Here is an 11,574-nt window from a genome sequence, read left to right on the forward strand (position 1 = left end):
ACCGTCCCCCGCCGACCGCGCTGAGGTTCAAGCTCCAGGCCCGGGCCGTTCAGCTCCCTTCCACCGCGTAGAGGTTGGGGGGCCCCGGCCCTGCCTCTCGGCACCTTTCGCGGGGAGAGGCCCGGAACCTCCGGAACTCTGCCGGTCGCGCCTTTCGCTCCTTCCTTCCCTTCTCTTTCCCCAACAATGGAAAGCAAAACCAGGGACACTGTAGGAACTGCTGTACCATTAGTAAATGCCAAGCATTGTTCGCAGTCTCAGCCCTCTCACAGCCCTTACCGTAAAGTAGGTGCTGTTACCGACACTTGACGAGGAGGACGCCTCTCCGAGCGGGAGGTGGCGGGGCCGAGGTCCCAACCCTCTTCACCTTCCTCAGCGGTGTGTGTGGGACGGGGCCGGGCCCCCCGGGGTAATGGGCACTGGAAGAAACGTGTCAGGGTGGGCGAAGTGTCTGAGGGCAGGGCCTCGGCGTTTCAAGTCTGTGGAACCCACAGTGTAGGTTCTCTCCACGCTTCCTCGCTGAGTGAGTGGCTGGATGGGAACTGATGGATGAGAGCATTGGCCTGAGCCTGGCACCGAGTGGGGGTCGGGAAACCAGTGCTCCCAGGAACACGCGTGTGCCGGGAGGTTTTAGGAAACCTGGGGAGCCCAGGTGCCAGGACTTTGGGTTGAATGTTTGCTCGGCGCGGCGGCTCGGTTTACATCGCTCGTCCGAGCCTCTGATTCTTCCTCTGAGAATTGGCAACCCCTGTGCTCGACGGTCAGTTCTTTCTCATTGGATGTTTCACGCACTAACTGATCCTGAAGAGCGGGTGTGTTTTGAGAGCTGCCGCTTTCTACTTAGCAACGGCCAGGACACTTCCGGTCCCCACAGCAGCGCTCGCCAGCCTTGGACCTGGGGTACCCCCGCGGGCGGCCGCTGCTCCAAAGCGCTTGGTTCTCCAATCCTGGCTGGTGGTGAGAGTCGTTAAAATAGATGCTGGTTAGCCCTGGCCAGTGTCGTCAGCTCGCACACCAAAGGGTTGTGGGTTCGATCCCGGTCAAGGCCAGGTACCAGGGTTGCAGGTGGGATCCTCAACCCCAGTTGGGGTGCGTGTGGGAGGCAGTCTCTCTCTCTCTCTCTCCTTTCCCCTCCCTCCCTCTCTCCCTCTCTCACTCTCTCCCCCCTCCTCTTCTCTCTCCCTCCTCTCCCTCTCCCCCCCCTCTCCCGCCCTCTCTCTACCCATTCCCTTCCACTCTCTCTAAAAAATCCATAGAAAAAAATATCCTCGGATGAAGATTAACAAATAAGTGCTGGTTATCTCTAAGGTCCTTTGGTGACCTGATGTGAAGCTACTAGTAAACTTCCTTCCTGGCTTTACTTAGCCCTCAGCCATTAATTTAGGGAATTCAGGGTAACAGCTGCTTTAAGTCCTAGGTAGGCAGCCTAATGGATTGGGATGCTTGTGGGCTGGGAGTTCGCATGTGGAGCTCTTTGCCCAGCCCCACTTTTAACTAGCTCCGTCGCTTTAGTAAGTTCCTCCTCTCCTCTGGGTTTCTTCAGTTCCTTAGTCTGTCAGACAACTCTAATCGACTGCCTTTCATCCTTCCCAGGGCACATGTGAAAGCACTTAGGGACCTGGCTAGCTTGGCCCACAAAGGGGATTTCTTTTTGTCTTGCTTGCTTGTCTTTGCGGACCTGGGGGCCCACTCTTTAGGGAGTCCAGAATTTGAATTTGATGAGAGAGCCTGTGCTTACTTGGTGGTACCTTTTGAACTGCTCTGCAGCCATCCTCTTCCAGGGTCCGCCTTTCTGAAAAGTCGAGCTAGATTTTATGTTTGCAGGGTTTGTGCTGGAAAAAGAAGAAATGGGGGAAATGCTACGAAATATCAGTTCCGAACTGAAACCTTTTCAGTCCTTTTCTATCCCACGAGTTTTAAGAGAGTAGAGGTTGAGCAAAGTGAAACTATTTGTTTTTGTTCCTTTACTTATTCTTTCAGCAACTAGTCACTGAGTTCCTTCTGGTTGCAAAGCACTTTGCTGGATGATTTGAGAGGATTCAAAACTGCAGACAACACAGACCCTAGCTCCAGGGAGCATGCCTTCTAGTTGGGAGCAGAAACAGCATAAAGGGTTGTAGTCGTTTTAGTGCTGAAGATATTCAGAGGAGTACAGCCAGGGGGACCTGGGGATCTCCGAGAAGGGGGGCATAATTTGATCTGGACCTCGAAGAATGGGTGGAAGGGTGACGACTGTGGCAGCTGTGCTCCAGACCTACAAGCTGCTCATTACTCCCTCGGGGTCTCTCTTCCCCCTCGAAGGTAGCCAGGACTATTTGCATCTCCCCTCTTCGCTCATGGTATGCCCTGTGCTTGGACTGTACTTTTATTTCCTGTGCCACCTGGCAAATTCCTTATCATCTAAGTCCCAGTTTGTGTCCAGCACCCCCAGCCCTTCGGGCTGCTATAGCACATGTAAACCACTTTTAAAGTCGTTATCTTGCTGTGTTAGGATTACTTGTGTGCAAGCTTGTCAGGGGCAAGAAGCGCCTCTTATTTGTATCTGTATCTCCAGTTCCTGGCACAGTGCTTGGCAAAAAGAAGGTACTGGATTGAATGAGTGAATGGATGCATGAACAAATGCAGTTAAGAACTTTAGAAATGATTGGTGGGTTTAATAAGATGATTGCATTCTAAATGCCATCAGTTCATTTACCAATGATATCTCTGGTTCTAGGTGTCAGTAATTAACACTGTGGACACCTCCCATGAGGACATGATTGTAAGTATTCTTTCAGCCCTCCCTCATGGGCTGTGGATCTGGGCATTTCTGTGGGAGGGAAGCATTCATGATTCCAGTGTGGCTTTGCAGCCTTTGCCAGTCAGACTGTAGCTTCAAGGGTATAGTCAGTCTCCCAGCAATGCCCTCTCAGTTAGCAGGGCTGTGGCAGTCTGGTCACTCTGGTGGGAGGAAACTGGGACTGGTTTGTAACTCAAGGCCTTCAGTCTTCTGACCAACAAAGTAACCGGGTCTGGGATGCAGGCTGAGTAGGTACAGAGATTGACAACAGTCTTCCTACCTGTCTTTCTCCGGCTGTCACTTCTTAGCCCCATTGAAAAGGGGGTTAAAAGAAAAGAGAGTAGGAAGATGACTCAATATGAAGGCAGGGGGCAGGCTTGGCAAAAGCCCAAGGCAGAGTCAGGTAGAACCACCGCAGACAGAGGTGCCAGACAAGGACCTTTGGACCAGAAGTCATTAACTCAGGGTGTTTCCTGAGGCAAACAGGGGCTCAGTATAAGACAACAGGGCTATGGGAGAAGGTTCAAAGATTAAAGTCTCCCACAGCAAAGATGCAGACTCTGCTTCATGAGGGTCAAGCAGTCCAGGCAGCCTTTGAGCAAGACCCAGGTCAGCTTACAGCATTTCCTACCAGGGTTCCTGCCCACCAGTGGTTCCTTTGGGCCTTCTCAGAGTTGTCTATGTTCCCTGTGGTCTAGCTCTAAGATCACACCTCCTTGGAGTTAGTGTGGCACCATCAGGAATAAGATCCAATCTGAGACTCCTTAGCCCATCTCGACTCTTCTGAGCCAGCCTTGATTTCCTCATAGTTAAAATGGGAAAAATATGAATGTGATACCTGCTTGTGTGGGTTCGATTTGAGGAACAGATAAGGCAAAATAGTAATGACTAATGTCTGCATGCTCACTAAGTGTCAGATCCCATGCTAAATACTTTCCATTCATTATCTCATTTAACCTTCATAACAAGCCTTGAAGTAGCCCCATTTAAAGATAAGGAAACTGAGGTTCAAGGAGACTAGGTAATTTTTCCAAGGTTGTACAACAGATAAGCTGAAGGAGATAGGATTTAAATCTGTTAGGTACTGCGCCCTACTTCCTCCCGAAGTGCGTGATAGCACTCTATAGGAGAAGTGCTTCAGAAATACATTTACAGAGAAGATCTGTCTTAACACCTGCATTGACTTCCAAGAAGAATCAGGAAGTTTTCTTTAAGTAGGGAGGCGAGGAAAGAATGTTGAAGCACATGGACTGATTGCTTCTGTTGAAAGGGTATAATTGTTCCTGATGACCACAAGAGTGACAGCTAGTAGTTCTTGAAATCCACAAGGTGGGATAGCTGAAGAAAGTGCCATTTGTTGGAATAGGAAGAGCCAGCAAACAGTGGGGCAGCAGGCGTAGTGACTCAGAGGAATCATTGCCCCAGATGGGCAAGTAGCTGTGGGCAGAGGTTCTGGATAGCCAGTCAACATCTCGGAAGTCAATTTATCAGTGGTTGGACGAGTGACATTTATGTGGACAGTCTGGGGTGCTAGGCACATTACTAGGAAAAAATAAAAAGGCCAAGCGGAAACCCAGGAACAAAGGTCCACAACGGATCCAGGGCCATGGATGGAGGAAGGAGCTGTGCTGAATAGAACCCTGTGTCTAGGCCAGATGTGCATCATGGAGTACCTGATTGGGGGCCACACTGATTCCATTTCTTCTCCTTTGGGTCAGCATTAGCCTTTGGTTCTGGGCTGAGCTGAACTCCAAGTGTTGTCCCCAGTAGCTCACAGAGCCTCAAAACACAATGGGGGCTGGGGAAGGAGGAGACTAGGCCAGCTTTTTTTCTCCCATACCCACCCTGCAGAACAGGATGAGAAAGGGCTCCCCATGTATATAAAGGGTCTACAAGTAGCTGGGCATAGTTTGTCTTGTCCTGTTAGGAAAGGTATTGCATGTCAGAGAAGTGAGATTGTTGCCATGCTAGCTTCCTGCCTGATAGTGATGATTCTTTGAGGTTAGATTACTTTCAGGTAGAGTCTGGTCCAAACTAGATTCTCTGTCCTCCCTTTGCAGCACGATGCCCAGATGGACTACTATGGCACCCGCCTGGCAACCTGCTCATCAGACAGGTCCGTCAAAATCTTTGATGTACGCAACGGAGGGCAGATCCTCATCGCAGACCTCAGGGGGTGAGTGCAGCCAACCGTGGGCAAGGACTGACAATGATTGGGCTTTTCAGGGAGGGCAGGGAAGCCTGAGAGCCAGAGCAGAGCAGCCCCGCAGTGCAGTTAGCAGAGAGGACACTCGGATCCCAGCCAGCCTGCTGCCCTCAGTAGGCATCCTGGGCTGATGGATCCAGGAGTGAATCCAGCTCTGCCACCCCTGTACCCACTAGATCTTGGACAAGAGTCAGTTTATCTGGGAGCCTTCACCCACTCACCCGCAAAATGAGCTGATGCTGCCTGCTCCCAGACTCCCAGCAAGCCTTCAGTAGCTACTTTTGAATGTGGGAAACTTCCTTTTTTGCTTACCCAGCATGATCTAAGTGTCACTGAAAGGTGGTAATGTAAGAATGTAATGGTGAGTATATAAATCCCGTAATTCCGCCTGTTTGTCCACGGCAGATATTAGTTTATATTTACAAATGTTTACCCTTCCTCACCACTGAGATTCTTGAGATCCTGACTGTTATTTTTTTTAAAAAATATATTTTATTGATTTTTCACAGAGAGGAAGGGAGAGGGATAGAGAGTCAGAAACATAGATGAGAGAGAAACATCAATCAGCTGCCTCCTGCACACCTCCTACTGGGGATGTGCCCGCAACCAAGGTACATGCCCTTGACCGGAATCAAACCTGGGACCTTTCAGTCCCCAGGCCGACGCTTTATCCACTGAGCCAAACCAGTTAGGGTCTGGCTGTCATTTTTATGGCCACATCTCTATTGCTTTCTCTCGGTTCACTGCCTTTCAGATAAATGGGGGTTTTTAACCTGGATCCCATGGATCTCCAAGGGTTTCATGGATAGAATTCAGGGGTTGGTGAACTGGGGCAGGAGGAGAGCATCATCTTTATTTTCAGTGACTGATATTTAGCATTTCCTTCCATGAAGGATGTAGGCTGGAAATCACAGTAGTATTCATAGTACCTGTTACCAATGTAAGTCAGATATTTTCCTATCACGTTACAGTTGTAGCTATCTCAAAATAGTGGTTGCTAGACCTGCACACATGTCACTGTATCATATTTGTTCTTTAACGTTTTCATAACTGTATTTCAATATAATTGGGTTTCTTGTCTAATCCTAGCTCTATGTATTTGATCCATTGTTTTAAGAAGGGACCATAACCTTCACCAGACTGTAAGAGAATTTAAAAACCCCTGACAAGTAGGTGCTCAGTACATGCTAGTTATCTGAATTAAAGAAGACACAACTTAGGAGCCATTTGGGGAGACATTCCCTTCTTCCTGAGTGTCCAGAAAAAAGTGAGGAGGCAAGTGCCACTTTCTCTGTGCAGCAGCCCCTGGCTGAGCAGAGAGCTCCTGGGGTGATGCCTGGCTGCCAGCCTGACAGAGGGGGTCGCATCAGCTGCCACTCAGTCCTTTCTGCTGTTTTTCTTATGCTCAAAAGATGTGAAATATTGGAGGGTTAAATTCAGACCTCCAGTATTTTTTTTGCCTTGGTTAAATCTTTGCTAGGTGTAGGATATTTGAACCTACTGAGAGTTTCATTAGCAGCTCCTTTGTAAGGCCTGGGAATGTGCTATTGTTCCAGCCAGAGGGAGGAGGAGATTTTGAGTGCCTGCAGACTTGGGGTAAAGGAGTAAGCAGGGACAGCAGTAATAGTGACAGACATTGAGTGTGGGGCTTTTTTTTGTACAGAGCAAGCTTTTTATGTGAATTATCACAAATATTTCCCTCATGCCCAGCCTATGAAAGAGGTGTTGTTTATCCCTCCATTAAGAGACTAAGCCGTAGAGAAGATGGTCCTTGCCTAAAGTAAAGCAGCCGGTGAGTGGAGAGGGGGTGTGAGAGAACCTGGCCCTGTAAGCCACGCATGTCAAACTCAAAGGCTAACATGGGCCAAATAAGCAAGGTTTAAGTTGATGTGGGCCACAAAAAGACAAAAGCTTCAATTTTCATAGAAACGTAGGTTTATTTCGATAGAGACATGCTGAATACAAAGGGCTGAAATTAATGAGTAACTGTTAACATAAAATAATAGAAAATTTTAATAAAAATATTTTCTCTCTCTCTCTCTTGCCGAAACCGGTTTGGCTCAGTGGATAAAGCGTCGGCCTGAGGACTGAAGGGTCCCGGGTTCGATTCCGGTCAAGGGCATGTACCTGGGTTGCGGGCACATCCCCAGTGGGAGATGTGCAGGAGGCAGCTGATCAATGTTTCTCTCTCATCGATGTTTCTAACTCTCTATCCCTCTCCCTTCCTCTCTGTTAAAAATCAATAAAATATATTTTTAAAAAAAAATATTTTCTCTTGAACATTAACTTACCAGACACTGGATAACTGTACAGATTAATAAGTGTAACGCAAATAAGCCTATTTTTTTTGTTTTCCAAAAGCGAAATATTTCCTGTTACACCAAACAAGTCAGTGCAAGATTAATGAGTGGCAATTGGCTGCTAAAATATTCACTGCTAATATGAGTGGAGAGAAATGGTGCACCTGCATGTAAAGCACATAAGGGAGATGAATGCCACACGATTATAGTAATCGGTCATTAGCGAACATTGTAGTTTGTTATTAATAATTGTGTATAACGGGATATTGTTAACTTACATTACTAAATTTTTATTAAAATGTTTCTTACATACGTTATATTGGCTGGGCCGCAGAAATATTCGCTGTGGGCCGCGAGTTTGACATGCTTGCTGTAAGCAGAGCTACCTCTCATGTGCTGGGTGCCCACCTCTCCCTGAACCCAGAGATGGCCCCCGCACCAAGCCTGGCACAGGGTACATGCTCAGATGATACTGAACATGTGAACATACAAAGATCAGAAGATAGGAGAGAGACGTACCTTTTGAGCAATTTTTTTAAAAGAGTAGCAGAAAATACCAAAACAAAACAGATACTGCTGCCTCAAGAAGTTGACCATTTGGGAGGATAAATGATTCACTCTACAGATACTTAGTGCTTGTGGGTGCAAAACCTAGATTGATCAGTGACTCTGCTGATGACAGTAGGTGTTGGAGCAAGTGAGGGTTCTGCTGGGTTGGGACTGAGAGGCTGACTTAGAGTCCTGCCTCACTTTCAGCGCCTCTTTAGTCCTAGCCTGTTTGGCTCAGTGAATAGAACGTGGACCCATGGACTGAAGGGTCCCGGGTTCAATTCCGGTCAAGGGCACGTACCTTGATTGCAGGCTCAATCTCTGGTCCTGGTCAGGGAGTGTATGCAGAGGCAACCAATCGATGTGTCTCTCTCACATTGATATTTCTCTCTGCGTCTCTCCCTCTCCTTTCCGCTCTTTTTAAAAATCAATGGAAAAACATCCTCAAGTGAGGATTAACAACAACAACAAAAGCCTCTCCTGGGTCTCAAGGTCCTCACTGCTCAGTGAGGTCCCTTTTGGCAGTGACATTCCATGTCTCCCTTTGAAATTCTTAGGCAGTTCTGTCCTGAGACACACTCTGCCTGCCATTTAGTTCTGTCCACAGAAGGGGCTGGCAGAGCCCTGTGGGTTCCTTGGCCCATCTGAGCAGCCTCTGACCCTCTCCCCTTGCAGTCATGAGGGACCAGTGTGGCAAGTGGCCTGGGCCCACCCCATGTATGGCAATATCCTGGCATCCTGCTCCTATGACCGGAAAGTCATTATCTGGAAAGAGGAAAACGGCACCTGGGAGAAGACCCACGAGCACACAGGACACGACTCCTCAGGTACACTGGGCGCGGCAGGAGGAGGTGGGGGGGTGGTCCTTGGGTGTGAGAGAGGCCTCTGTTCTGGCTAGTGCTCGATTCTTTCCCTTGTGGTGCTTCTTATTGATCCCTTGGGTTTGGGTTGGCTTTTTTGCTGGTCGTCCACATGGGAGATAGGCCCTAAGAAGACTAAAGCCAGTCCAGAGCAAAATGAGAAAAGCAGAGATAATACAGTTCTTGAAGGTTTATTCATTTTAAGTACTGGCCTTTATTCTCAGATAATTGTCCAGCCTACTTTTCGTTAATATAGGCATTAGTTTAGGAAATGATATTAGCAGGTGGTGGGTTTTAAATTTCTTCAGTTGACAAAGTTACAATTTCCCTCTGGTGGTCCCTGCAATTGTTTTTAGAAATTTAGCAAAATGGTAAATCTGGAAAAATCAAAGTTTGCTCACTGTGCCTCCCTCCTTCCTGCAGTAAATTCTGTGTGCTGGGCCCCCCATGACTACGGCCTAATCCTGGCCTGTGGGAGCTCAGATGGGGCCATCTCCCTGCTGACCTACACTGGGGAAGGCCAGTGGGACGTGAAGAAGATCAACAATGCTCACACTGTAAGTCTGGACCCTGTCTGCCTGCAGAGGGTAGCTCTGCTGACTGGCCATATGTCTCCTGTAGATCCCCTAGAGAGTGGGCCAGGGGAGGGGCTGCTAATCAGACATGCTTGGTAGAGCAGCTTTGACCTTCTTTGCTGTGAAGCCAGACAAAGACTGGGTTAGCACTGGTTCCTCCTCGCCAGCTCCTAAGTTGGAGAAGACCAGGGCACTGGCAAGGCAGCAGCAGCAGCAGCCTGCCTACCTGCCTCCTTTGCTATGGATGTCAAGTTGACATGCCTTGTGGTGGTCATTGGGACCCCCTGGAACTGAGTGGTGTTACAGAAGCATCATAGGAATTTAGTTTTCTGTACTTCTAGTCAATGGACATTAAGGTTGAAATGGTCAAGAAAACACTGTGGACATAGAGGGGGAGAGGGGGGACTCATATTTTCTTGAGCACCTACTGTGTGTCATGTAATTCATGAATGTTTGTGAACAAAAGAAGCTAACAAATATGCAAGGTATGCAGTCCTAGTCAGATTTTATGTTGAGGCAAGTGAGGCCCAGAAAAAGTAAGTGACTGAGAGAAGGCACTGCCAGAGTTAGAACTCTAGAATCTGCCTGCCTTCTCTCTACTCAGCAGTTATGGCTTTGATGGTCCCAAACACTTCTGAAATCTACCCAGATGGAAGGAAACTGAAGTCAATTTTCCCCCATTCATGGATCCACAACCTGCCCAGCCCTCAAGACCCTAGGAACTTATCTCAGGGTCTTATTACTTGGGGACTTCTGATCCCCATCTGCTGACTAATTTGCAAAAATGAATAGGTTGAGGGGCTTCTGGCAAGATATTGGGGAGGGGCATCATAGTTTTTCAATGTTTCTACATCTCTACATAAAACCAGCAGAACAACTAGGTAGCAAAACCAAAACTTCATGAACAACACAACAAAACTGGGTAACAAGCTATTTCCACAAATTTAAATATTAGTGCAGAGGAATCCACCACCAGCAATCCCTGCATAATATTGGTATCTGAACAGGAGGAGAAAGAAAGCAATGGGGTGCCTTCTAAAATAGCTAACAAGTATTCACTGCAAAGCATAGCTGAAACTGGGAGAAGTTTTGTGGTTTTGTTTTTAACTTTTTAAAAAATTAATATCTAAATTCACATACCATTAACACCCCTTTTTTTGTTGCTGACACTATTACAGATGTTCCCCATTTCCCCCCGCTTTGCCCACCTCCACCACTGACCTTCACCACTTTGTTGTCTGTGTCCTTGGACTATGTATATGTGTTCTTTGGTTACTGTCTTCACCTTCTTTGATCCAGTCCCCCCCACTTACCTCCCCTCTGAACTCTGTAAGTCTCCAGGTCCATCCGTGCTGTCATAGAGAGTAAGAGAGTTCCTTTGTTTACAGCTGCTTAGTATTCCATTGTGTAAATGTACCACAGCTTTTTTATCCACTCACCTGTTGATGGGCACTTCAGATCTTGTTTCCAGATCTGGAATGAGTGGATAAAAAAGCTGTGGTACATTTACACAATGGATATCCTTTCTGAATGGTGTTTATTGGAATCTATCTTAGGATATATTTCCAGAAGTGGGATCGATGGGTCAAACAGCAGTTCCATTCTTAATTTGATGAGGAAACTCCATACTGTTCTCCACAGTGGCTGCACCAGTCTGCATTCCCACCAGCAGTGCACCAGGGTTTGTTTTTCTCCACGTCCTCACCAGCACTTGTTTGTTGATTTATTGATGGTAACCATTCTGGCAGGTGTGAGGTGATACTTCATTGTAGTTTTAATTTACATCTCTTGAGCATTTTTTCATATGTCTATTGGCCATGTAGTCCTTAGAGAAGTGTCTAGTCAGGACCTTTGCCAATTTTTTAATTGGATTGTTTGCTTCCTGGTGTTCAGTTATATAAATTCTTTGTGTATTTTTGGAAATTAACCCCTTATCAGATGTATCATGGCGAATATGTTCTCCATATAGTAGGTTCCCTTTTCATTTTGTTGGTTTCTTTTGCTGTGTAGAAACTTTTTAGTTTGATGGTCTCATTTGTTTATTTTCTTCCTTTGTTTCCCTTGCCCTAGGAGATATGTCAGTAAAATATGGCTATGCCAGATGTCTGAGACTTTATTGCTTATGTCTTCTAGGATTTTTTATGATTTTGTTACTTACATTTAAGCCTTTTATCCATTTTGAGTTTATTCTTGTGTATGGTGTAAGTTGGTGGTCTAGTTTCATTTTTTTTTAAATAAATTTTATTGTTCAGATTATTCCAGTTGTTCCTCTCCCCCCCCCCATAGCTCCCCTCCACCCAGTTCC

At 46.9% G+C, this 11,574-nt stretch overlaps 1 protein-coding gene across 1 annotated transcript in view; it reads left to right on the plus strand.

Annotated features, from left to right (window-relative positions):
- Position 1: 1 nt before the first annotated feature.
- Positions 2-11,574, plus strand: part of SEC13 (SEC13 homolog, nuclear pore and COPII coat complex component) — a gene marked incomplete at its 5' end in the record, with an annotated part of 34,410 nt that continues 22,837 nt past the window's right edge. The window contains 5 exons of the mRNA XM_005870070.2: positions 2-73; positions 2,717-2,761; positions 4,840-4,955; positions 8,510-8,661; positions 9,118-9,251. Coding sequence (XP_005870132.2) covers positions 2-73; positions 2,717-2,761; positions 4,840-4,955; positions 8,510-8,661; positions 9,118-9,251 — 519 coding nt within the window. The remainder of the gene's footprint in view (positions 74-2,716; positions 2,762-4,839; positions 4,956-8,509; positions 8,662-9,117; positions 9,252-11,574) is intronic.

The sequence above is a fragment of the Myotis brandtii genome, unplaced genomic scaffold, assembly GCF_000412655.1.
Source record: "Myotis brandtii unplaced genomic scaffold, ASM41265v1 scaffold312, whole genome shotgun sequence".
NCBI classification, from domain to species: domain Eukaryota; kingdom Metazoa; phylum Chordata; class Mammalia; order Chiroptera; family Vespertilionidae; genus Myotis; species Myotis brandtii.